The sequence below is a fragment of the Rhinatrema bivittatum genome, chromosome 2 (genome assembly GCF_901001135.1).
Source record: "Rhinatrema bivittatum chromosome 2, aRhiBiv1.1, whole genome shotgun sequence".
In the NCBI taxonomy this organism is placed as follows: domain Eukaryota; kingdom Metazoa; phylum Chordata; class Amphibia; order Gymnophiona; family Rhinatrematidae; genus Rhinatrema; species Rhinatrema bivittatum.
The window spans coordinates 647505535-647529189 of record NC_042616.1 but is presented as its reverse complement, the minus strand read 5'-3'; the positions used below and the strand labels follow the sequence as shown (position 1 = coordinate 647529189).

Below are 23655 nucleotides of genomic sequence, written 5' to 3'. Positions count from 1 at the left end.
ACCAATCCTCAAAAACCTGGCTACCCATAAAACAAAGAATTCAATATAAAGTTCTAACACTCATACACAAAGCACTATACACTGAAAAATTCAACTGGCTAAGCCCAGCCCTTCATTTTCAAGCCACCCAGAGAGCACTCCGATCCACTAACACTGGACTCATCCCTACACCATCACCAAAAATGGCCCACTTAACCTCAGCAAGGGAACGATCCATAACTGTGGTAGGCCCAACACTCTTGAACAGCCTACCACCTCAACTTAGGCTCAACCCCACAACCCAATCATTCAAAAAGAACCTTATTTATTTATTTATTTATTTAAAATTTTTATATACCGACATTCATCAAAGATATCACATCGGTTCACAGTGAAACGCAAACAGACGCCTGGGGTGGCGCTTTACATCAAACAAATATAACATATTAACAAGAGAACAAGTGAGTAATGGGGGGGGAGATAAAGGGAGTATAGCATTAGTATTATAAACAAGATTTGCAAGTATATACAATATGTACATTAATGGGAGATAAAATAAAATATAAATTTGGGCAGACTACGGAGAGAGAAGGGGGAGAAGGGAGGGAGGGGTGGGGAAGGAAAGGAGGGGAGGGTAGCACAGTGGAGAGAGATAGGGGGAGTTAGGTGTATGCTTTAGTGAAAAGCCAGGTCTTAAGTTTCCGCTTGAAAGTTTTTAGGCATTCTTCTTGCCGTAGGTCGACTGGCATTGTGTTCCAGAGAGTCGGACCAGCGATCGATAGCGCACGGGCTCTCGTGGAGGTTAGTTTGTAGAGTTTGGGAGAAGCGGTGGGCATGGTGGCAAGATGTGGGTGTCTAGTGGGCTTGTTAGTTTGGTGGAGGCGGAAGGATTCATTAAACCAGTTCATTTCAGGATTGTATAAGGCCTTGTGGACAAGAGAGAGAGCCTTATATTGTATACGGGATGCTATTGGAAGCCAATGCAGATCTTTTAATACAGGTGTAATATGGTCATGTTTGCGTGAATTAGTCAAAATCCGGGCTGTTGTGTTTTGCAGTATTTGAATGGGATGGATGGCGTTGTACGGTAGGCCGAGGAGGAGGGAATTGCAGTAGTCTGTTTTGGCGAAGATGGTAGTTTGGAGTACTGTACGGAAATCGGGGGGATGTAGTAAGGGTTTAAGTTTTTTCAGAGTGTGAAGTTTAAAGAAGCCGTCTTTTAGTATGTTACTGATAAATTTCTTCAGCATGAAGTGACCATCGAGGATGATTCCCAGATCACGGACTTGTTGAGCAAATGGGATATGAGAAAGAAGGGGGGGGGGTTCGGATGATTTTGGGGTGAGATGAACATGATTTCAGTTTTAGTTGTGTTAAGAGCTAAGTGGATGGAAGATAGGAGAGTGTTTATAGATTGGAGGGTGTCATTCCAGATATCCATGGTTTTCGATAGAGAGTCAGTGATGGGTATGAGTAACTGAACATCATCAGCGTACACATAGTGGGGGAGATTGAGGCTAGACAGGAGGTAACAGAGGGGTAAGATGTAGATATTGAAGAGGGTTGAGGAAAGGGACGAACCTTGTGGGACACCTTGATTGAGGGGGATGGCTTTGGAAGCGTGATTTCCTAGTTGGATTTTGAAATTTCTGTTACTGAGGTAGGAACTGAACCAGTTGTGGGCAACACCTGTAATGCCAATTTCTGTTAACCGCTGTAGGAGAATGGGATGACTGATGGTGTCAAATGCAGAAGAGATGTCGAGAAGGGCAATCTTATATTCTTGCCTTTTCTCAAATCCTTTAAGAATGTGGTCTGAAAGGGAGAGTAAGAGGGTCTCAGTACTGTGGGATTTCCGGAACCCGTACTGCGCGGAGGCGAGGTATTCTGTGAGTTGTTTGTTGACGGTTTTTTCCAGGAGTTTAGAAATGAAAGGCAAATTGGAAATGGGGCGATAATTAGCTAGATCAGAGGGGTCGAGTTTGGGCTTCTTAAGAATAGGTTTGACAATTGCCTGTTTAAGGGGAACAGGTACTTGTCCAGAGTTGATGGACAGGTTAATGATATTTGTTAAGGGTTTGGCGATAAGGTTCGGTATAGTGAGTAGATGTTTAGTGGGTATTGTGTCAGATGGGTGGGTGGAGGGTTTGGCTTTCTTGATAAGGGTTTCTATTTCTAGTGTTGAGGTGCAGTCTAGAGAGGAGAGAATTTTAGTGTTATTGCTAATCTTTGTTTGGTTGCGGTCAAGTTCAAAGTGATTGAGGGGAGTAGGAGCGGAAGTGAATTTGGATAGCAGCTTGTCTGTTTTGGTTTGGAAGAATGTGGCAAGTTCTTCACATTTGGATTTGGCTACGTCGTCTGGTATGTCAGGAGCTGCAGACTTGGTGAGTGAGGTAACGTAATCGTATAGCACTTTAGGGTTGAATTGGAATTTGTGTATTTTGTAAATACACCAATTCCAACCTTGAAACATGGCTCTTCAAAAAAGCAACCAACCTTGAAACATGGCTCTTCAAAAAAGCATATCCAACAACCACCCATTACCCACCACCCAACACATGAACACTTGCTTCCCCCCCCCCCCAATTCACCTCCCACTCCCCCCCCCCAATCACCCACATCAGATCTGCATAACCACACATTAGGATCAACCCCCAAAAACCAAACCCTCATACCACTCCCGATGCAAATTCATAAACAGTCTTCCATACCTCTAGAATAACCTCCCGCTGACCAACTGTTACACTATAAACTTTCAATGCACAACGTCAAAGTCTCACTACATAAGACTACAAAGTTCAATGTAATATGCCCTCACGTTCAGTACAAAATGTTACAAAGTTCAACGTAAAATGTGTTGGTCCAATCCTAAATGTCAAAATGTACTAATGTAAAACAAGAAGTCTACACCAATAGACTCCTCGGTCGCTCTGTAAACCGGCGTGATAACAAATAAATAAATAAATGAATGAAACAGCTGCCCTAAGAGGAAAGGCTAAGGAAGTTAGGGCTTTTCAGTTTGGAAAAGAAACTAAGAGGGGATATGATTGAGGTCTACAAAGTCATGAAAGGCCTTGAACAAGTTAATGTAAATTGGTTATTTACTCTCTCAGATAATAGAAGGACTAGGGGGCACTCCATGAAGTTAACACACAGCTCACTAAAAATGAATCGAAGAAAATTCACACTCAGTGCATAGTTAAGCTCTGGAATTCATTGCCAGAGGATGTGGTTACAGTAGTTATTGTAAATGGGTTTGAAAAAGGTTTGGACAAGTTCCTAGAGAAGAAGTCCATAAACTGCTATTAATTAATAAGCAATAGTAGCTTGAGATTTATTTAATGTTTGGGTACTTGCCAGGTACTTGTGACTTGGACTGGCCACTGATGGACCCTTGGTCTGACTCAGTATGGCATACCTTATGTTCTTAACAACTGCAAGTAAGCCTTACAAAAATCTCAGGATCAGGTGCAACAGTGGACAAAATCGGGTTACATCTAGGAAAGGAATAATGTAGAGATTTGAGCAGCAGACTGAGAACCAGGAAAGCCAGAGTTCAAATCCCACTTCTCCCACCAATTCTTCTTGTGACCTTGAGCAAGTCACTGTCTCCTGATTCCTTAAGTACAAACTTAGGGCCTGATTTACTAAGGCTTTTCTCTCATTTTTTGTCTATGAGAAAAATGCTTAGTAAATGAGAACCAAATTAAGGTCCCATGAAGAAATCACTGGTCTTAAGAAAGTTCGTAGTCTCTTAATCCCCCACCCACCCACTGAAAAGAAGCCACTGCTGTCAGGACCTCTATAACAGAAAATAAGTGCAACCTGCAGTGAATTCAAAGCAAACACTTTTATCCAAACCCTGCTGGAGAAAGGTAAAAATGACAAACAGTCTGCCATGAGAAACTGAACACATTGCAAAATGCCTCAATAATCCAGACTGATATAGGCCACAGAAGTAGACCTCTTATAAGCTCTCAACAGCATACAAATTATGGAAGAGGAATAGTCTGTCGCAATTTGCAACCTCTCAAGAGCCAAATAGTAAGCAAAAAGGGAGAAGAAAACCTCAGCAGCAAATCTGAGTGCCTCAGGGATCTGTACTTGGACTGGTACTTTTCAATATATTTATAAATGATCTGGAAAGGAAAATGCGAGTGAGGTAATCAGATTTGCAGATGATACAAAATTATTCAGAGTAGTTAAATCACAAGCGGATTGTGATAAATTGCAGAAAGACCTTGCGAGACTGGAAGATTGGGCATCCAAATGGCAGATGAAATTTAATGTGGATAAGTGCAAGGTGTTGCATATAGGGAAAAATAACCCTTGCTGTAGTTACACAATGTTAGGGTCCATATTAGGAGCTACCACCCAGGAAAAAGATCTAGGCATCATAGTGGATAATACTTTGAAATAGTCAGCTCAGTGTGCTGCAGCAGTCAAAAAAGCAAACAGAATGTTAGGAATTATTAGGAAAGGATTGGTGAATAAAACGGAAAATGTCATAATGCCTCTATCGCTCCCTGGTGAGGCCGCACATTGAGTACTGTGTACAATTCTGGTTGCCGCATCTCAAAAAAGATATAGTTGCGATGGAGAAGGTACAGAGAAGGGCGAACAAAATGATAAAGAGGGTGGAACAGCTCCCTATGAGAAAAGGTTAAAGAGGTTAGGGCTGTTCAGCTTGGAGAAGAGACAGCTAAGGGGGGGATAGGATAGAGGTCTTTAAAATCATAAGAGGTCTAGAACAAGTAAATGTGAATCAGTTATTTACTCTTTCGGATAATAGAAAGACTAGGGGGCACTCCATGAAGTTCGCATGGGGCACATTTAAAACTAATCTGAGAAAGTTCTTTCACTCAATGCACAATTAAACTCTGGAATTTGTTGCCAGAGGTTGTGGTTAGTGCAGTTAGTGTAGCTGTGTTTAAAAAAGGATTGGATACGTTCTTGGAGGAGAAGTCCATTACCTGCTATTAATTAAGTTGACTTAGAAAATAGCCACTGCTATTACTAGCAACAGTAGCATGGGATAGACTTAGTTTTTGGGTACTTGCCAGGTTCTTTTGGCCTGGATTGGCCACTGTTGGAAACAGGATGCTGGGCTTGATGGACCCTTGGTCTGATCCAGTATGGCATGTTCTTACAGTCATACTAGATCTGCAAACCAGGGTCTGTTCGGCCAGTCCAGAACATTTGGACTGGTTCTCTCTCTAACCTTCTCAACCTTTTCCCTGTTAAAGGCCACAGAGGAAATACATACAGCAAAACCCTCTTGGCCAAATATGGACTAGAGCATCTATGCCTTCAGATCCAACTTCCCTGTGTCAACGAATAATCTGAGGGCCTTGGTTATCCTGTGTGTCACCATGAGATCTACTTGTGGAAGACCCAAATGGCCCATAATCATCTGAAATACAGTATGACTGAGTTCCCATTCTCCTGGACCCAAAATGTTCCTGCTCATAAAATTCACCTGAACATTCTCCTGGCCTGCAATTTGTGCTGCTGAAAATTGAGTGAAGTTCTCTTCTACCCAGCGAGAAGAGTTGTTTCTTCTGAAACTCTCAGACTCCAAATGCTTCCTTGTTTGTTCACACACACATGACTGCAGTTGCATTGTCAGAGAACACTTATCCCTTTTCCCTGAACTAAGGGAAGAAACTGCAACAGAGTTAGGCTTATGCTGGTTTGCAAACGTTTGATAGACCAGGAGGTTTCCTCCTAAGACCAGAGTCCCCGAGCTACCTGATCCAGATAAATTGCTCTCCACCCTGATATTTCTCATCACATATGTGAACCTATCTATGAGGGAGGTCCCAGAGCCACACTCTAACAAATTCTTAGGCAACAGTGTCTTTCACCATAGTAGTGAGAGAAAGACAGAGCTCAAAATCTTGAGACTGGGGTGACCAATGGGAGAGTGGCATAGTCTGTAGAAAACACATGTGAGCTCTGGCCCAGGGAATGAGATGCAAGGCAGCAGCCATTGACCTGAGTAACTGCAGGTAATCTCAAACTCTGGGAGTACTGAGAAGGGAGAAGCTCTGCCGTTGACTCTATAATCTTAGTAAATCTCTTATGGATCAAGTAAGCACAACATTTTTTCATATCAAATTGAGCCCCTAGATATTCCAGATATTGAGAAGTGCACGGTTGCTGTTTGTAAGATTGAGCACCCAGAGCCCTCATTTTTTTTTTTTAGCAGCTGGACAACTGTTGGAGGCTCTGATAAATCCAAATCTTTTCAAGAAGTTATGAGCCAATTGTCCAGATAAGGGTGAACTATAATCCCTTCTTTCTTCAGACAAGCAGCTACCACCAAAATTACCTTGGTAAAAGTTCTTGGAACTGTTACTAACCCAAAGGATGGTCCTCCCTTATCGAGATGTGTAAATACACCTCTGACAAATCCAAAGAAGCGAGAAATTTGCCTTTCCGTACCACAAGAACTGAGTGAAGAGTCTCCATACTGAAACGGGAGACTTGAAGGCTGGTGTTTACCCCTTCAGATTGAGAATCAGTCTGTGAAAGCCATCCTTCTTGGAACTGCAAAATGGTAGAATAGTGTACTAGACTTTGAGCTTGTAGCGGAATTGGAACCACTGCCCTTAACAGCTGTAATCTCTGGCGTGTGGTCTGTACTGCTATCCTTTTTGACAGCTGAGGTTTAAGGAGAAACCATAAAGGTATTGAATACTGGAGCTACTTACTCTAGAGCATAGTTGTGCTGAATAAATTTCAAGATCCACTGTTCTACAGTTATGTGGGTCCACTCCTGGTAGAACTGCTGCAGGCAGATACCTACAGGCAACACCAGAGTGTGAACATGCCTGACTTCATTGGGAGGCTCTGCTGGCTGCAGAGAAGGCTGTAGAGTCTGGCCTAGACTTCCTTGGGCCAAGAAAGGATTGGTTCCTGCCCCTATATCAAAAGGGCTGAGAAACTGACTGGCTGCCTAATCTGCCTCCTGATATCAAGATACTGAGGCCGGTCTCCGTTGGCCTAACAAAAAGTATAACCCTATCTTCCAGGAGCCTATTAGATTTAGGATCTCCGAAATCTTTCACCAACTGAGCTAGGTCCTCTTGAAAGGAAATTTACACAGATGGTCTTCATCCATAAAACCACTACCCAATGCCTTAGCCACAAGAGTCTCCTAGCAGAAACCAATGAGGCAATTGAGCAAGATAAAATCCTTATAAGATCATAGAAGGCATCACAATGAAGGCTGCAGCTGACTCCAGGCAAACAGCCTTGTCCCCTTCAGGAAATTGTTGGACCCAGTGAGAAGAGCTGGATCCACCATAATTTGCTAATTGTATTGACAATGCAGAAGTAGTAAACATGTATTTAAGAGGAATCTCAAGCCTCCTGAAGACCCTTAAGAGAAGTGCCACCTTCTAAAGGAATAGTTCTCCTTGTAACCGCTGAAACCAGCACATCCACTCTGGGCATCAAGAACAAGCACTGAGATGGCTTCTGTAGCAGCAGATACAACTTATTAAAAAGTTTGAGCCCAGAATCTGGAGATTCCCATTCCTCCATCACTATTTTTTTCCACCTGAGTGAAGGGGAAAAGTCTTAGGGGACTTACACAGATCTTAACAGGATTCCATTCAGGAGCTTCTGGTTTGTCTTCTGAAATTTTTAGGGCCAGCCCTGCTGATATAGAAACGAAGGCCTTAGAACTCTTCCCAGGCACTCCTCCGGTTTTGAGGCAACCCACACACAAAAATTCTCGAAGCGGAAGCAGCACACTTGTAGCCGGAAGCTGAGCACCGACCCTTTTCCTTCTCCATCAGGAGCATGGACAGTCAAATCAGAGTGTTACTGAAGGAGATCACTCCCTAAACTCAAAGGAACTTACTCTCAATTTGACAATACTGGTTGCACAAAAAGAGCTTCTAGTTATTCCAGAGTTGCTCTCCTGTTTCCTTTTCTTTTTTTCTTAAATCTTTAAATGTAGAGAAGCCAGAAGAAGGAGAAAAGAGGAAGGAGGTGGTGGCAAGCTCAAAAGATACTCCATTGGTTGTTTTTTTTAATCTGTCAACTCAAACACTTCAGGCTCAACCAAAGCCCACTGGGACTGGGACCATCTGAACGGGCACACTACCTTGGTATTAGAAAACTAGGAACCTGGTCTGCCCAAGACACCAGAATACTGCTGCGTTACTCCAACTTCAAGGGCTAGGCAGCCTTGTCAGAAAAAAATCTTGCTGCACCACCAACACATCCTACCATCCGCTGGAGATAGAGAATACGGAGGAATTTTCTGGACTGCCCCACAGGTCAGTAACTGGGACGACTGTGCTTTCTACCTCCATCTATTCGATAGGGAGGAACAACCCACTTGTCTGGACTAGCATAGCAGGTCGAGAAGGAAACCTAGATTGGCCATTGTTGAAAATAGGATGCTAGGCTTAATGGATCTTCAGTCTGACCCAGCTTATCTTCTTACTATACCTTTTTATAACCTGCCTTGATTTGGAAAAAGTGAATAATTAAATCTAAAATGCAAATTTATTCCAAATTCTAGAAAATTGGAAAGCCTAAAAGGAATTGACAAGTTTTGAAATTTAAATAGGAAGAGGATGAGAAACACTGCAGATTCTTCCTATATTTTTGTGGTTATAGCCTCACTCACCAGCTCAGTCCCCTACCTTTTCCAAAAAGGATGTGCTTCTCCCTCTGTCCCCATTCTACTTAAATGACATCAGCCCTGCAAACCTGTTTCCAAATTAGTGTTATACCAATAACAATAGTCCAAGATGTTAGGAAGAAACCTATAAAAGTTAATACAAAAGACTCCCAACACACCTCAAGAACTTTCTAATAATGTTATTAAATGGACCTTCTTATTTATTTGGGGACCATTATATCACCAGCAAAGCCAATTTTAGTAAAGTCAAAGGTTACATTGTTTTAATCAAACTAATTTAAACAATTTAACCTTTGGCTTCGCTAGAGTTGCCATTGGTTGGCGATATGATCGTCCCCAAATAAATAGAAGGTCCATTTAACAACATTAGAAAGTTCTTGAGGTGTTTTGGAAGTCTTCTGTATTAAGTCCAAATTAGTATTTACATTTATTAACGAGCTATCTTAAAGAGTTTGGTAACAGAATGTTCAGTCTTTCCTGATCTAAACACGAGGTGAGTGAATGCAATATATTTACTCAGTTTTGATAAGTTGTTTTTGTATGTTAAGGTAATGCAATTATGAATATATATGAAAGATGCATGAATGGAGAGTAGCTAGGGCTGAACTGATGCCACGGTATACAAGTTTCAAACTTGTTCTAATTCAACCTTTTATGCCTGTTCCAGATTCTAACAATCTAAAAAGGAAATAAGCCTTCAGCAGCAGTCTTGCCACTATAGGCAGGTGACGAGCGAGCCAACTAACTAGCTGCACTGACGAATCTAGCTAGAACGGTACAGCGCCATTTATCCATTAACAAGAACAAAAATTCTGGGCCCTGATCCATTATCGGGGGAAAAACTATTATCCAAAAATTGGTTGGCCTCGTGATTTGTTATCCAGAAAACTTCCCCATTATTTGAAATTTTTTTTTATTAGGAAACCCCCATTACTCACAACTGCCTCAGTCCTGACCATGCTGGTTTAAGAACCTAACAGAGTGACAGACAGTTCATTTCATTTTGCTTCAACGAGGAGGTGAATGTGGAAAGATGACAAATGGCTGTATTTTCCTTAGTGGTCAATACAAAAGGTATCGCCAACTAACTTATATCCTGTTGTCTACCATTTGCCAACCAGTATGTTCTTCAATTCAATATCGTAGTGTCTTAAACAAATCAGCCCGGCACTGTACAGAGGAACATTTGGAGACTTCGCGTCCCGTTTCAAAGAGAGTGTAATTTCGGAACCCTCTGACTCCTGAAGAAGCAGCCGTTGGCTGCGAAACACAGCCGCTGTCATTGTTTGACATCATAGAAATTGAAATTGGGCTACAGTAAAAAGAAGGATATCTTGACCGGTAAAAAGAAGGACACTGATCCTATGAGTCGTTTAGAAAAATAGCGATTCATGATCATTACCCTATTTGAAACAAAAGGGAATTATAAAAACTATAAAATAAGAAAAATAGAAACAAGAAAGAAAAAACACACATAAAAATTGATATGTTATCTAACACCGGATGGTATGTGTTTCTTACACACAGGCTGCAGATGATTGAAAAGACCGGACGGCTCAGTGAGGTTTTCCTGAGCACGTTGACTTTGGCTTGCTGATGCAGTCCTGTTTCTTAACACATTTTTTGATTTGTTTAAGACATTACGATATTGAATTGATGAACGTACTGGTTAGCAAATGGTAGACAACAGGATATAAGTTAGTTGGCGATACCTTTTGTATTGACCACAAAATTTTTTTTTTGATAGGTTCGCAAGAATTGCTCTTTGCTTTGTTGTATTTTCCTTAGAACATTTAAAACACCAAAAAAAAAAAAATGCTTTGGTGAGGGAAGAAGGGAAATGACAGACATATTTCAGAGTCACATCCATTAAAACTAACCAGGCTCCAACAAAATTCTGGCTGGTAGGGCTGCAGCTCGACTCTATCCCTTCTCAGCAAACCTTCTACTTTGCTCACAAGTCACATTACCAATGGCTTGGCACATGAGAAATGCAGAGGAGAAGATAAAGTGGCATCTGGTTTATTTGCCAATTAAAGGCACCGTTCTGGACTTTAAAAATCAGCAAAGAATTATATTTAGGCCCCGCCCTCCATTTGAAGCAAAATTAAAAATTTTGCCAGAATACAGGGCTATTTAATTATGGCAGGTATCAACCCAATTGACTTAAGAGTTTTACAAGTCTTAGATAAAGGCAAAGAGACAACTTTTCATTAAAAAAAAAAAAGACTAATTCTGTAACAATGCTTAATGTTTCAAAGCTTCTGAGGCCTTACCCTGCTTGAAGTTTAAGTCAATCCTGGATCACCTGTGTCTGGTTAAAAGCACACATTTTGGCAGTACAGTAAACAGTCTTGCAGACTGTTAACTTGATTTGTTAATCTGAAGTATATTTTTAATCCTAATAAAAATACAAGTTTGTTCCTTTTCAAGCTGGTTTGGATTAACTAGCTCTGACTTGGCCCCATCTGGAAGTTATATACTTCCTAAACACTGGCCACAGCTTGAAAAACAGATTCAGATGTTTGGATACGATTCAAAACAGTTGTTGGAAATTTTACGTACAAATGGAAAAATTAGCTTTCAGTGTCTTACCACCTCCCCCCACCTCTAGTGCTCAACTACATTTTGAGTGTTTATACAAAATGATGTACTCGAAGGGCTGTCGGCTTTAAGAACCTCAAGAATTGCATTTATGTGGGAGGGCACGTACAATATGGAAATAGCTAGCAGCAACTTGATCTCTCCGCCACACCTGTCGACCAGCGTTTGAACCCTGCCAGCAGTGGTGGCTTTTCCCCGATCGCACTGCTGGCAACTGCGGACCGGGAGACTTAGAGAAATGCCGCAGTCCACTTCAGGTCTGCCTTTTTACTTTAGTTCAGTTTGCGGGAGTGCCAGAAAGCCCAGCCTTGCCCTGCTAAAATCAACACTGTGCAGTGCCCAGATGTTGCACTGCAGAAAAGCTACGCTACCCCCTAGCTCCCTTACACTGGCATGGCTCTCTCTCAGCTCGATAAACCCGTATACATAAGATCCAGTCATTGCATTTGTCTGGCCGTTTGGCACTTGCTCTTACAAATGCTTACATTTAGAAATCCCACTGGACTGACCGCCCCTGATACCGCTGGCTAAAATCCTATCCCAGTATGTTGGGTGGATCACTGTTATCTGGCTAAATTAGTTGGATAGCCCCAATTTTTAGCATTATTTGACTAAGGTAGCCGGATAACTACCTGCTCTTTGGCTGTCCTAAAAGTTATCAGGCTAACGTTAAGATAACTGGCAATGATCAGTGGCCCCCCCCCGCGCTGCTGAATATACTGGTCGAGTTAGCCAGAGAAGTTGGATCTGGTTAACTTTCTTAGCCAGCCAGCAGCCGACTCACTCTCTCTCAATAAATAAATATATACACACACACTATACTGTACACAAGGTGCAGATTTTGAAGCAAATGGAGGGGCTCTATACTGAAACTGCAACACTACAAGTTTTGTGAATTTATAACCGTCCCAATTCCACATCCAATACGACAGGTATAGGACAAGTTAATGTGAATGAGGAAAGAGCTCACAGTCTCTCGTGTGCTTCTGATTTGTTTGGAAAAGGAAAATTAAAAGGGAAAAAAAAAAAAAACCACACACAGATTCACGCTCGGGCAACCTTTAGAGCAGGGGCTTCCTCAACGAGGGCTGCAAACAGATCTGTTTCTCAAGATATTTACAATGACTATTTGTTAGATGTCAGAGTAGATAGGATCTAAGAAAAAGGGGGGGGAAAAAAAGAGCTAATTTGCTTATTGCAGTTACTCCGAGAAGCAGACCTGTCTGTGGTCCTGGAGGACCAAAGGCTCTAGCATACGAGGCAACGTTCGACGCTTGAAGCTTCTTGTAAAAGGCGTAGCCGCATTCTTCAGCGATACAGCTGCATAAAAAAAAAAACACACCTACCTGCTCTTTTTGCTGCTCTTGGGTTTTGGCGTCGTGGGCTTTGTTTTCTTTTCCTTCGGCTCTTTGGGGACCTTGGGGGCTTTGGGGATCTTCTTCTCCTTGGGCTCTTTCAGCTCCCTGGGCTCTTTTTTTGTCTTGGGTTTCTTTTTTTTCTTTTTCCCTTCCTGGGTACAATCCAACAAGTTGCCGGAGAATTCCTGGCTGTCCAGGCCGCCAGGGAGAAGGCCCTCCTGACCAAACCCTTTGCTGGTACCCTCCACAGCAATGTGATTGTTTTTCTTCTTCTTTTTCTTCTGAGGAGTCTGTTTGTCCACCGAGAGCAGGTAATCCTCGCTTTTCAACAGCGGAGTATTCGGTCCACTAACCCTGCTCAGATCTGGAACTGGTTTGTCTAGAAAGGGTTCCGACGGAGAATGCTGAAATACACAAAAAGAGGGGGGGAAAAAAAAGAGAAAATTGTAAGACACGAGTGAGATTTAAAAAAAAAAAAAAAAAACCAACAACAAAAAACCCCTGATGCTCCAATCTCCACATATGCTGGCGACAGAGAAAGGAGTAAAGGAGCCATCTAAGAGTGCACAGTAAAGCCTTTACAGCTGCGTCTCTGTACCTGCAAACTAAAACACTTTCTGGGACAGTCAGCAGCAAAGGGAGAGGATAAAGTTCAATCGTACTGGATTTTTGTTGGGCTAACTTTAGTACTATGCCCTCTGAGACTGTGGGGGGCTCGACCCTTGGCTTTTATCCAACATACGCCTTTTTAAAAGCATACAGCAGAGCTAGAAAACTATATTTTAAAGTGTCAGTTTAAGACGGATTTAACTTTCAGAACAGCATTTCTCAGTGAAAATTTTAAGTTCTAAAACAAGGAGTCATGGTAGCACAGGCATTTCTTTATTGAAAGGGTGTTGGATGTATAAAACAGTCTCTTAATGAAGCTGGTAGAGACAAACCGGATCAGACTGCACAAAAAGCATGAGAGAAGCACAGAGGATCCTTAGTTGCAGAGAAGCAAAGGTAAAGGCAGAGATTAAAAAAAGAGAGTCCATGGTACTGCAGCAGGAAATAAAAAAATGGGCATAACTGTTAGGCCGTGTGGTCTATCCATCATCATCATCATCATCTCTGTTTCTATTCTAATACATTCAGATTTCAAAACTGCAGAGAGGCTGTGCTGAACTGCTGCACCACAGACAAACAGCTCAAAATATTACATTTACTTACAAATTTATCAAACCAAGTGTCACCGTACGCACAAACATTAATGTAACCCCCCCCCCCACACACCTTTTCCCAGACACTCCCAGAAATAAACCAGGAGCCACCTTCGGATGCTGCAGGGGTAGACGAAAACCTGTCTGCAACTCCGAATCAGGACTCTTGCACGCGAAACAGCAAAGCTGTAAAGGCCCAAGGGGATCCATTCACACAAGCGGACCATATGCCAAGCGTATTCAGAAACAAAAACGTAAAGCTTACTGAAGAAAAAAAATAAATCCAGTAGTACCAAAATGCAAAGAAACACTTCAGCAAAAGAAAGATCAGCATCTTAAGCAGGTGGAGTAGAAGGGTTACAGGGCACTAGACTCTTCTGGAAACAAGCCTGTTTCTTCCATTCAGAAGGACATCTTAAATACCCCGTGTTTTGGATGCAATTAGAATAATTCCCAAGACCTGAGGGGGGTCAGAACCTTCCCAAACTGCAACAGGAGAGGGGGGGACGGGACTATCCCTCTCCTACTTGGAGCAGAAGGACAGCTGTCTTTTCCCTCTCCCTGAAGCACATCCCCTTAGCTGCTTTAGATGTCTACCCCCTTCAGTGACCTCTGGACACCTGATCCAGCCATAAGGGAATAAACCCTATCACTTAAAATGGCAATACCTTCCTCGGATCCTCCTTTTCCGGAAAAAGTTTCCCCTCTCTAACCTACAGAAAGACTGAGTCAGCCTTGTATTAAATATTGTCACTAATTCTGGCCAAGAGATTTTAAATTTAAAAAAAAGTAAAAATTGATTAAGCGAGCTTCAAGGCTAACTGCACAAAAAAAAAAAAAAAATAAAAAAAAATCACACACTTAAAAACAAGGGGGGGGGGGAAATCTTCATGTGGATGTTTGATTTGTACCATGGTGACAAGCTCTCTGACTGCACAAAGATCCTAAGGTATCCCCTTTCATGATTTCATGTTCTTTGGTTTTCCTTCCTGAGGAAACAGCCCTAGCTTCCCTTTTTGCAAATCGGAACAACACACACACACACCGGCTGGAGACTGACAAAGATTGAGAAATCCACAACTTAAGTTTAGCTCGCACATCGGTGCTGCCATCTCAGTAATAAATGAGGTCAGAATTTAGCATCTTCACACAGAATTAAATCTTCTGGGGGAGGGGGGGGGGGGGTCGGCAGGGAGGAAGAAACCAGTGAAGATTAAACACAAAGGGGGTATTATTAATCCTCTTTGATATTCAGCAGAAACATATTTTGTCAGCCTCTGAAACAAGGTGAGAAGGGTGCTTGAAAATATTACCATGTTTACCAGACCCACACAGATCCTCATATCTTGCAGAGAAAAGCTTGTTTTGGCAAACATTTAATGAAGAACAGATGGGGTCCTCTCTTAATCATGTGAAAATTAAAGAGAAATAAATAAATAAATGCAACACACACAAACTGGAAAGCTCCTACTTCTCCCTCCCACTGCCAACAGCCTACTTGGGTCGTGTCACCTCGCCAACAAGCCTTCAAAGCAATTCTGTTTCATTTTACAGTGGATATTTGTTCGTTGGGGGGGCCTACGTGCCCGACAATTAATCAATACCGTTAATATGCGATCTTACAGAGCAGCCCATACCGCTGCACCTCTACACAGTTTCATGTGACGGCGTTCCTCGTCGAACCTTTCCAAGGAATTCAAGAGTAAAAAGTTTTTTAAAAAAAGCCATAAAAATATTCTTTTGGTAACTTTCAAAGTCTTGAAAATAAATATACAGAAATGAGCTCACTAGAAAAAAAAAAAAAAATTTGAAGGGTTGTGCATGCAACTGATGCAGTTAAGGACTAACCTGCAAACTTCCCCAAAGACATGAATTTTATTTTTCTAGGGACTTTTTTTTTTGTTTGTTTTTACACACATATAGATGGTCACTTAATGCAAATAATATTTCATGGAGCAGACTATAAAAAAAAAAAACAAACCAAAGACTTGACATCTTCACATCAAACATTTGAGAGCCTTAAAATTTGTTTGCCAAGCCATCTATTATAAAACGAGCCTGTTATGTAAAAGAAGAGGATGGACAGAATGTGGAAGCTAATCCACTGGCCGCGTTTTGGGGGAAGCAGGGGAAAGCCTCTGCTGCTTGAACAGGGACTGAACCAATATGACCCATACTTGAGTACTGACAACAGCCGAGAAGCCCCTTAATGCTGGGCAAACTTTCTGAGTTCATTTATTCTGTCTCCGCCTTTCGTTTCATATGCACAGATTCAACAGATAGCTCAACTCTGTCCTTAACTCCTGGACAGAGGAGGCCGCTTCTTCAACTCCAAACCTTATTAAAACAGTCAAAACAAACAAGAGTCTCCCTGTTCATAAACTGAAATTAACAGCTGCCAGCGTGGTCTGGGTCACAGAAGTAAAGACAAGTAAAATGAAAATAATTATGCAGGGTTGGCCAGGTTAGCTGCTGATTCACATAGGCCTGACCAGCATTAAGCGGAGACGAGCGAAAACCATGAGGCAAGAAAGCTCTCAGGCACCTCTGCTTCAGTCAGAAGTTCACCTTTAAGTCAGTTGCACTGGACACAGCAGAAGCTGTGAACATGCAGGCTGACCACTATATAACAGCAAACAAAGAAATCATGCAAAGCAATGCATGAACAGCATTAGTAACAGAAACCTGCTATGGAAGTAGGTCAGTGTGAAAACAGGACAACAGTAAATAAATAGGAAAGCATCTATTTGTTTCTTTTCTGCTTCTTTTACTAGGCTGAAGTGTATAATGATTCAGCCATCTTGTTTTTTGTTTTTTTTATTAGATTTTAAAAAAATTATCTTCATTTGCCCGCCTCCCACACAAAAATATTTTCAAAACACTAGATAATGCTACATGCACATCTTGCAGAAGTTTGAGACCAGTCCAGCAATATCAGCTGCACACACAACCGTACATATCCTGCAGACACCTGGTCTTTCTAGTGAGCACACTTCTATCTTCACTATGCGACACCATAGCTATGGGGTTACCCAGGTGGAAACCAGCCAGGTTGGATGCTGGTAGGGTGGTGGTGGCCAGGTACCATCCAGCAAGGCCACGGGGGACACAGATGGCCAGATGTTTGGAAAATAGTCTAGTTTTGATAGCTGTTTAGACAATTGAAAGCTTGGTGGTAACACATGGAGGGGTGAGGAGGCTTAATGTTGGATACACAGACAGATGTGAGATGCTAAGATTTTTGATAAACTCTGGTTTGGACACACATAACTTCTACCAGGAATCATATGCAAATGAGCCCTGGTAGAAAAAAGTTATGCCCGTAATTTTCTCATGGACTACTTTGCAAAAAGATAAGCACACCTCATCGAGGCATAGAAACCTTTTTGCAAACACCGGCCCACAAAGACTTCTTTGCACACTGCTTTTTCCCTAATTCTGAATTAATGAGCTGCTTTGTATGATATTGCATTGCTGCGGCTCATTAACTCAGAATTTTAGTTGACAACATGCATAAGTTTACTATGCGTGATAGGGCCATTTCATAAATGTTTTTGCAAACAGGCCCTATGCAGGTACAACCCAGTATAAACTCCAAAATGCTGGCATCCCTGCATATTCGGGGCATTTTAAGTAGACCTCCCATTTTCAGAAATTTTTGCATCTTAGTAGATTGGCGTTTAAAGCATGGGAACTTGTCTTCTACGGGGCCAACCTCCCTTAAACTAATATTGCTCATCACATGCAAATGCATGTTGATGAGCCTATTAGTTAGTTGCCCAGAATACAGAAAGTAAAATGTGCGGCCAAGCCTGGACTGGCCACTGTCGGAGACAACAAAAAAAAAAACCCCAAAAAAAAAACCAGTCTTGGATAAGCAATATCCTAAAAGTGGTCAGGCTTCTATGACTGGAAGTTGGGATTATGTTCTTAGTATATAATCAGAACAACTGGGCAGACTGGATGAGCCAATTAGTCTTTGTTTGCCATTATCTGCTATGTTACTTTGCTAACATAAGAACAGAAGTGGTGCCATGCTGAGTCAGACCAAGGTCCATTGAGCCAAGCATCCTGTCTCCGACAGTGGCCAGTCCAGGCTTGGCCGCACATTTTACTTTCTGTATTCTGGGCAACTAATAGGCTCATCAACATGCATTTGCATGTGATGAGCAATATTAGTTTAAGGGAGGTTGGCCCCGTGTTTTCCAGGTGCTATTACCCTTCCAAATATAAGGGGTAACAGACACAGGTGGGAAACGCTTGGCCGAGAGCACCATTCTGTACTGGCCTGTATGTTAGTTACCTTGATCACATCCTCTGGCAATAGATTCCATAGCTTGATTGTTCACCGAGTGGAAATATTTTATACAATTTATTTTAAATCTGCTGGTTGTTAGTTTCCCTTCGTTCTAGTGTTGCTTGAAAGGTAAATAACCATTTCCTATTTACTTGTTCCATGCCATTCATGATTTTACAAATCTACATAATATCCTCTCAGTCTCTTCTCCAGCCTAGAGAACCCTAATCTGTTTAGCCTCTCTCCATAAGGGAGTTCTTCCATCCCCTTTATCATTTTTGTCACCTTGGAACTTTTCTATGTCCCCTATGTCTTTTTTGAGATGGGGTGACCAGGACTGCACACAATATTCAAGGTGCGGTCATACCATGCATCTATGCAAAGGCATTATGATATTCTCGGTTTTGTTCTTTATTCCTTTCCAAATAATTCCTAATAGTCTTTTCAGGTTGTTTTATGTGATTACAAGATTATGTATTTTTTTTTTATGTAAATTGCTACAAGCCACGGCAGGAAGCAGTATATAAATACTAATAAAGATTGTAAAAAAGATTCTATTTGCCTTTTTGATGACTGCACACTAAACCAAAGATTTCAAGGTATTGTCCTTTTTCTGGGTGGCGACAACACAGAACTCAGCATCAAGTACCCATAGTTGAGATTTTTCTCTACACACATTACTTTGCATTTTTAATGAATTACCTCAAATAATGGGGAATAAATATCTTATCAACACGATTCCCCGCACTTCAATTTTTTTTTTATCAAAAGCACTGAATTTATAGGACCTTCATATCAAATTGGATTACATGCTCTTCTCTGCTGCTGAATGCACCGATGTGAATATGATGCATTCAGCAGCAGCAAACAACACATAGCCCAGTGTGAAAAGAAGGTCCTATAAATTCAGCATTTTTTATAATACTATAGTGTTTGCACTTGTCCACGTTACATTACATTTCCACTTAGATACCCAGTCTCCATCTCACATGATCCTTCTGCAGATCCTATTTTCACACAGTTGCATATGTCCATTTTAATTTATTTGAAGTGTCAGACATCATTGTTCTATAATGCTTTTGTAATTTGTTTGCATGAGTCAAATTTTAGTCAGAGTTCTTTTTGGCACCAACTACCTACTGATATTTTGTATTTGAACAAAAAAAAAAACCCCCTATATTATTTAAACTACTTTTAGAAACAGTCCCTGCTTACTACCAGCTCTCCTGGCACTGCCCACCTGGTACCAGAGACTGAAGTCTTTAGTGGATAATGAATGAATCCCCTTAATTCCAGCAAGAAAAGCAGACTGTGAAAATTGGAAACTTAATTGGAATCTAACCTTTAGGATTAACTTTATGCATTTAGAATAGCGGTCTTCCAAAAAATCCCATTATGGAGTTATGTTGTAATCCCTCCCCTTTAACTTTTTAATGAAGCTTTATATCTTATTTCCTCCCCCCCCCCCCCCTCCCAACAGGGCTGGGTAGTACCAACTGAGGTCTCAGTAACCATCACCACCACTGTATTTCTGTGATCACACTTAGCAGGATTCCCTACATAGCCTCCATGCAGTCAAATGAGCATAAAATAGATTTGCACATTCTAATGATTGATACATCCAACATAATGTTATCAAATTTTTAGGGTTTAAATAATCAAATAGGCTTTTTTTTTTTTTAACAAACATTTAGGGGTGGAAGAATAAAGAAATCTGTTTTTTGTTTTTAACTATTTATACAAAACAGAGACAATATGACATCACAAACCAGGAGGAACTACTGTATGCTGCTATCCAAACCCACTAAAATCTCTTCAGATTACAAAAAAAAAAAAAAAGCTGAAAACATACAGATTAAAATGCAACAAACAATCTGATACTATGGAAAGGTGGTTTTCTAAATTGTTAAAATGAAAAGTTCAGAGGTTTTAGATTCCCCTTAAAGCAAATGCTATTTACAAAGGTGCCCTTTAGCAACTTACCAAACAGCATTACTCACCAAGGTGGCCAAATCTCTAGAATTTTAAAACAAATTTTAAAATACTTGAATATTTTATTTTTAGGTATAAATTAGATGTGGGGTTTAAGATTGGCATCAAAATTACAAATACTGCAAACTATATTGCTGCCCATAGAAAAACACTAATTTGTTCAGTAACTATCAGTCCCAGTACATGGATAGCCTGCCCAATCTTGTTTGGTCTTCTTGCATGTGTACTTCAATAGAAAACTGCCTTAAAAATGTGTTTAGTGAAAAATGATTTTAAAATGCAACTGCACAGTCAATTAAATTTCAGATAACACCTCAGGCAATCAAAAGCTTTTTATCCAGTAAATATATTCTAAAATTTTAAACTTAACTATTGACCTTAATGATATAAAGCTACATAATGGTTTAATTAAAATGTTTACTCAAAGCAAGTGTGCAACTCCCATCTTTGAGGTCTGGTTTTCAGGGAAACCAAAATATTCCAGGTAATCTATTTTTAAATCTAAATGTCTGATAATCTCATGGATTACTGTGAATATCCTTTATTCCAGACCTGTTTGCAGCCCTTGAGGACAACATTACATAGCTGAATTAAAGCAAGGGTATCGAATCTCAAGGGCTGCAAGCCAGTCTGGTTTTCAAGATACCCTTTAATGAATATGCGTGAGATATTTGCATGCATCTACTCAACTGTATGCAAATCTCGCACATAGTCATTAGGGGTATCCTGAAAATCAGATCTATAGTTTGCACTGAGTTGCAGAGAATCTTCTAAGTACCAAAGAAAGGATGATGCAAGCATTAATGTACAAGTCTAGAAATGAAGTCTAAAAGACACTGACTACTTGTAAACAAGCTTTAATGGTTATCAACCCAAAAGGAAAGAGAGACCTAGTAGTTACAGCAATGGCTGAGAACCAGGGAAAACAAGTTTCAAATCCCATTTCTCTCCCTTCTTGTGACCCTGAGCAAGTTCACTTTATCCCCTATACCCATTTAAATTGTATCCTGTACTGAGAACGAATAATGTTACAAGGCACCTTGACCATTATTTGGAAGATCAGGCTAAACATCCAAAAGCAATTTTTTTTTTCAAAAGCTCAAAAAGAAAAATGATTTAAATCATAGCTACTTGGCAATTAAAACCAATTTAAATCAACCTGATTTAAACAACTCTGTGGTACACAGTGTGAACACAAACATCTGGTAATCAGAATGTTCACAATTTGATCATTTGCATTAAAACCAATGACAGATAACTGGAACAAGCAGCACAAGTTATTTTTTAAATTAAAAAGTATGAAAAGTTCAATACCTGTGCAGAGACTGTAAAATACACAAAATTAAAAAAAAGTTTATGCTTTTATTACTAAATGCCTCCTCACCTGTTCTATCTTAACTAAGTATTCAAACAATGAATGTGGTTTAGTTATACTGTACATTGTATTATTGATTCTTCTCACAGTTAAAAGTGTATCTTGCTGCAACATAAGATTCTGCCCAATAGCGAAGCACACTGCTGTTTTCAACACTACCAGCCTATGCAATTAAAATCTGGGGCCTGGCCTGTGGAGCATTGGAATGGCAGCTGCTGGAGTAGGCAGGGGCCTATTGCCAGACCAAGGGGAAACATGCTTGGAAATGAAGGGGGTTGAGAAGGGAAAGCAGAGCCACTGGTGGGATTATTAGGCACTCTAGGCAAACCTTCAGCCTAGCAATATCACCCCCATCCCCAAAATTAGCCTTCAATCCCTTACCCTCCCTCCACCCCAAGATGTTGATAATTAAACTCATCATGACGTCTCCACCACCTCCATTCCCAGAACAATTATATAAAACACCTAACTGAACAGAAGGAAGACAATTTTCAAAACCCCTAATTGTTTCATGGGTACACATATATGAAAAGGAATGCAAATATTTTTCAAAAAGTCACAGTATGAGGAGTATATCAAATGTGATTTTGGGGGATAGATTGCAAAATATCAGCAATACATACATTTATAAATACTGCATTGTCAAAAGGTAATCCCTGAAATGGCTGACCCAGGAGGTTTCCCCTTACTAGCCATCACACAAAAAAATTTCAAGTTCTGTTCTCACATAACATACACACACTCCCCTTACATTACACCAGTCCCACTGTGAACACAAATGTTACTCAGAACCTATATAGCAGATCTGCCATACAAAAATAGCACTAACTTCCAGAACTCAAACAGCAACATCCTCCTTTGGGGCAGGGACTTATTTCACCTGAATTCTAAACATTCTGTAAGTTTCCTTGGGCATTATACAGAAAGGCGAGATACAATTCCAAACTTCTTATTAGTAATACAACTCCTATTAGGACTACACAGATACTACTCATTATTCAGACGAATACCTCATGGTCCCAGAACCCTCCCCAAATAATGAATAAGATCACATACCGTAAATAGACATATGCAGACAAAAACTGAATTCTTGACTATTCCAACCTCACCCCCTCACCCCCCCTGACCCATCCTCTCTTGTTCCCAACAGGAAAGGAGAGGGAGTAGCTCTTCCTCCTTCTGTGCTGTCCACTAGCCTTACCACCCTCTCTCCCCCATCCTGTTCCCTGAACAATGCCTGAGCAGGGAGGGGCTGGAACAGGAAGCAGAGGGCTGCTCTGTGCTGCCTAACATTCAGTCACTAGCCAAGAGAGTAACAGAGCCCTGTGTGTTCACGCTGAAGCCCTGATGCTGCCCCGGGAATCAGGGAAAGGGAGAGGAGGAGGAAAAGAAAGAGCGAAAAAAAAGCAAAAAAATAGACAGAAAAAAAGTGCAAAACAGTCAAAGAAATGGGAAAGGGCAAAAGTTTTCCTGGTTTCTAAAAAAGTTTTGGTTGGTTCCCAAGTTTTGTTTAAAATATTTTTACACCCTTCTGTATTAACTGCTCAACTAGTATTGACTTGAATTTTCTAGCTGCAAAGATAAATGCCTTAAAAGGGAAATTATCTTGTTTAGAAGTGGCTTTTGCTAATATTTCTCTATCATGGTTATTGGTTTTCTTGCTTCCAATCTGCAAGCTATTTCTACTAATTTCTTCCTGTTGGCCATTTCCTTGTGAAACAATTTTATTAGTGCATTTTTATTTAAAGATTTTTATTTATTTTTACCTGCACCCTCTAATGTTCAGGGCAGGTTGCATCAAGACATACATAATTTAAAAACAATACAATACAATCTAAAAAACAGTCCAAGAATATTCGGACAATGCAACACATGCCAGAAGAAAACAATGTTTGGCCTTCTTGAAGGCCCATCAGTGCTGTGAATCAGCTAATCAGAATGTACAAAGGCTTCCTTAAAGAGAAGAGTGCTGCCTTTTTAAAAGACTTTATATCCCGGATGTCCCGAATCTGAAAGGGGAGAGCATTCCATATTCTCGGGCTAGAGATGGAAAATGCCCTGTCACGTGCCTCCACTAAATGAGCTTCCCTTGGTAAGGAATATCCAATAGATTTTGATTAGCAGAGCAGATGGACCAAGTAGGAGTATAGATTCTGAGGGTTGCGCTGATCCATGGTGCATTT

The 23655-nt window shown here is 40.8% G+C and overlaps 1 protein-coding gene across 8 annotated transcripts in view; it reads right to left on the bottom strand.

Annotated features, from left to right (window-relative positions):
• Window positions 1-23655, bottom strand: part of CHD7 (chromodomain helicase DNA binding protein 7) — a 509619-nt gene that overhangs the window by 270114 nt on the left and 215850 nt on the right. For all 8 annotated transcript variants that reach the window (XM_029591355.1, XM_029591364.1, XM_029591363.1 and 5 more), the window contains exon 3: window positions 12595-13010. In XM_029591355.1, the coding sequence (XP_029447215.1) occupies window positions 12595-13010 (416 nt within the window). The remainder of the gene's footprint in view (window positions 1-12594; window positions 13011-23655) is intronic.